A 2,749-nucleotide genomic window follows, 5' to 3' on the forward strand; every position below is an offset into this window, starting at 1 on the left:
GCGGAGGTAGTGCGGCAGCTGCGATCCCAGGACGGTGCTTCCACGCCCCCTTCCTCCTCCTGATCGCGCGCCTCGCGTCGCCGCATGGCCACCCTGGGCGTGGAGGCCAGCGTGGCCTCGGGGGCCCAGAGTGGAGCGGACTGCTCCGAGCCCCCCCCGCCCCTGGTGGGCCAGGCCGGCCAAGAGTTTGTGCAGAACACGCTGAGCACGCACGACCCCCTGGAGGCCATCGCCGAGATACAGAGGCGGGGGGGCCTGCCAGACCCGCGCTGCGCCCCCCTGCTCGGCCTCCTTGACCAGCTAGGGGTCTCACGGTGCGTGCCTGTGCGTGTGTGTGTGTTGTAGGGGGGTTGGTTGTCTCGAGGGGAGACTGGGGATTCCCCAAGGGCATGTGCATGCAGGTTACCCCCCTGGCTCGTTCGCCTGGGTATCCCCACTCTTGCCCGCGCTGCGGCTGCGGCAGCCGGCTACTTGCATCCCTGCCATCCCCATCGCCAGCGCTTCTTGGCAGACCTGACGTGCCTCGCCATCCAGCCCCTCCCCTCCCTGTCCTCTGAGGACCCCATCCCCGCGCGCGCCCCCCCCCCCATTCGCCCAGGTCTGAGGCCTGCCGTCATGTGCTGCAGTCCGCCATGCGCGACCTGCTGGCGCGGGTGGAAAGCATGGGGCCCGATGCGCTGCTGGGCCTGCTGGAGCTCTCCTTCCCCTTTGTGGGCCTGGCCGAGCTGCGCGCGGTGCCCCTGGCGGTGCTGGATCGCCTGCACCCCGTCCCCGCCAGCTTCCTCAAGCAGCTCACCGCCGACGGCGCCCTCTTCCGCGAGCTGCCCCTGGGCGTCCAGCGCCAGGTCTGGGACCTGGACCGCAAGCTGCTCCAGGCCCATGCACTGCCCCTGGTCCTCGGCTACGCGCACGAGACGGCCACCGTGCTGCGCGCGCTGGACATGCGCGAGGCGGCGGCAGCGGCTGGAAAGGGCGGCCGTGCAGGCGCCCCGGGGCCGCGCACGGGCAACCCTCCGGCCGCGCCGCCCGCGCTGCCGCGCCGCATCCTGCGCCGCGGCTCGGCGGCGCTGCAGCGCCTGACGCGCATGGTGGGCGGGGGCCGCCAGATCTACCGCGGCCTGGCGGAGCTGTGCGCCGCGCGCTTCCGCGACGGCGATGCGCTGTACGTGGGCGTGCCGGAGGCCGCGCTGTGCACGCTGCGCTCCCAGCTCCTCATGGCCCTGCACGACCTGGGCCAGGCGGAGCTCTGCTCCCGAGACCCCTGCCACAAGCTGGCCTGGACGCTGGATGCCTGCCTCATGGTGATGAGGAGGGGGGGAAGGGGTTGGGGTGTGTGAGTTTGGGAGGAGTTTGTCGGCGGGGCGACTGCGCCGCGGATCAAACAGAGGGCCACCACCGTGATCCCCAGAAGCGATGCAATCTGGATGCTTCTTGAGTGCGGCGCTACGTCCTGGAGGCCGTTGGGTTGTCCTCAAACCTCCTTTCGACCCTTCGCCCCATTCGCACATGATCGACAGGATAAGCGCCTGGACTCGCGGCGGCTGCAGGAGATCGGCAACTTCTTCGTGCGGTTCGAGGATCACGCCCCCTTTGCGGCCAGGGCAGGCAGCTCACGGCGTGGTCATAGGGGGGCCCAGCAGCAAAGATCACAGCGCTCCGGGAGCCGGGGTGAGGTGCACAGGAAACGGTGAATCAATTGGGCGACGGGTGTCGGGAGTCCTCAGCCGCAAGGCGCCAAGCTTGAATGGATGCTGGCAATCTGCGCATGATCGGGGCTGGCAAGGAAGTGCCGGGTGGCACATCAGCAGCAGGCTCACCTGGCATGGTCCCTGGGTTTGGAGGAGAGTATGGTATTCCCCTACATTGCTCTGCTTTCTCCGTCCATGGCTTTCACCCCTGCACCCTCACAAAGAGGTAGTCCCTGCCAAGCCTGACCACCTCGCCTCCCCTTCCCTCCCGGCCTTTGCGTGCAGCCTGGGAGGATGATGCGGAGAGTTCGGGCGCGCCGGGGGCGTCTGCGGCACTGGACCCCTTCCAGGAGCTGGGGGATGCGGGGATGGTGCTCAGAGACCCCTCAACCCTCCACCTCATTGTGCACAATGTAAGGCGACGGGGGGAGGTCTGGAGGGTGGGGCAGGTTGGGCAATGGCGCCCTGGTCCCCACACAGAGGGACAAGAGGGTGCAGGGGCGAGCGCGGGAACCCTTCAGCGCAAGGGCATTTGGGGCTCGCTGCTCGGCGCATGATCCTGGTGCACCAAATCCCTTTCTCTCCACCCCATCCCGCGCCGGCGCAGATCCTGCAGCACGTTTCGGCGGCAGTGGAGGAGGAGCGGCAGCCCAAGGACGATGCCGAGCTCGTTTTGCTGACCCGCCTCCTGCAGCTGGCAGTCGGCTGCCGTGCGGGCCTGCGCCAGGGCCGAGTGGTGTATGCAGGTGAAGGCTGTGTGTGTGTTTTGGGGGGGAGGGAGGGGTGTGTGTTGGGGGGGACCAGGGCCTCTCAGCGACGCAGATTGGGGGTGACTCGCCTCTGCACGCCTCATCCCCGAGCTGGGGCCTAAGAATCAAGTCTCCTCACATGCGTCCGAAGTTCCCTCTTCTGTTTACCTCACCCGCCTTTACCGTTGCACAGAGGCCAGCCCAGAGATCATGACCACGCTATACCCCACGCTGGCCAACTTGATGCTGGAGGCAGCCCTGCGTGACCCTGGGGAGCCCATTGACTCAGGCAAAAGGCCACGGGTTGCGTTT

At 68.1% G+C, this 2,749-nt stretch overlaps 1 protein-coding gene across 1 annotated transcript in view; it reads left to right on the top strand.

The window, feature by feature from the left end:
- The window catches only part of F751_5539 (Negative elongation factor B), a gene marked incomplete at both ends in the record, with an annotated part of 6,716 nt that overhangs the window by 1,052 nt on the left and 2,915 nt on the right, over positions 1-2,749 (top strand). Inside the window, 7 exons of the mRNA XM_011397394.1 lie at positions 175-314; positions 599-923; positions 1,074-1,301; positions 1,518-1,668; positions 1,974-2,101; positions 2,296-2,434; positions 2,631-2,699. Coding sequence (XP_011395696.1) covers positions 175-314; positions 599-923; positions 1,074-1,301; positions 1,518-1,668; positions 1,974-2,101; positions 2,296-2,434; positions 2,631-2,699 — 1,180 coding nt within the window. The remainder of the gene's footprint in view (positions 1-174; positions 315-598; positions 924-1,073; positions 1,302-1,517; positions 1,669-1,973; positions 2,102-2,295; positions 2,435-2,630; positions 2,700-2,749) is intronic.

This window comes from Auxenochlorella protothecoides (assembly GCF_000733215.1).
Source record: "Auxenochlorella protothecoides strain 0710 unplaced genomic scaffold scaffold65, whole genome shotgun sequence".
In the NCBI taxonomy this organism is placed as follows: Eukaryota; Viridiplantae; Chlorophyta; class Trebouxiophyceae; order Chlorellales; family Chlorellaceae; genus Auxenochlorella; species Auxenochlorella protothecoides.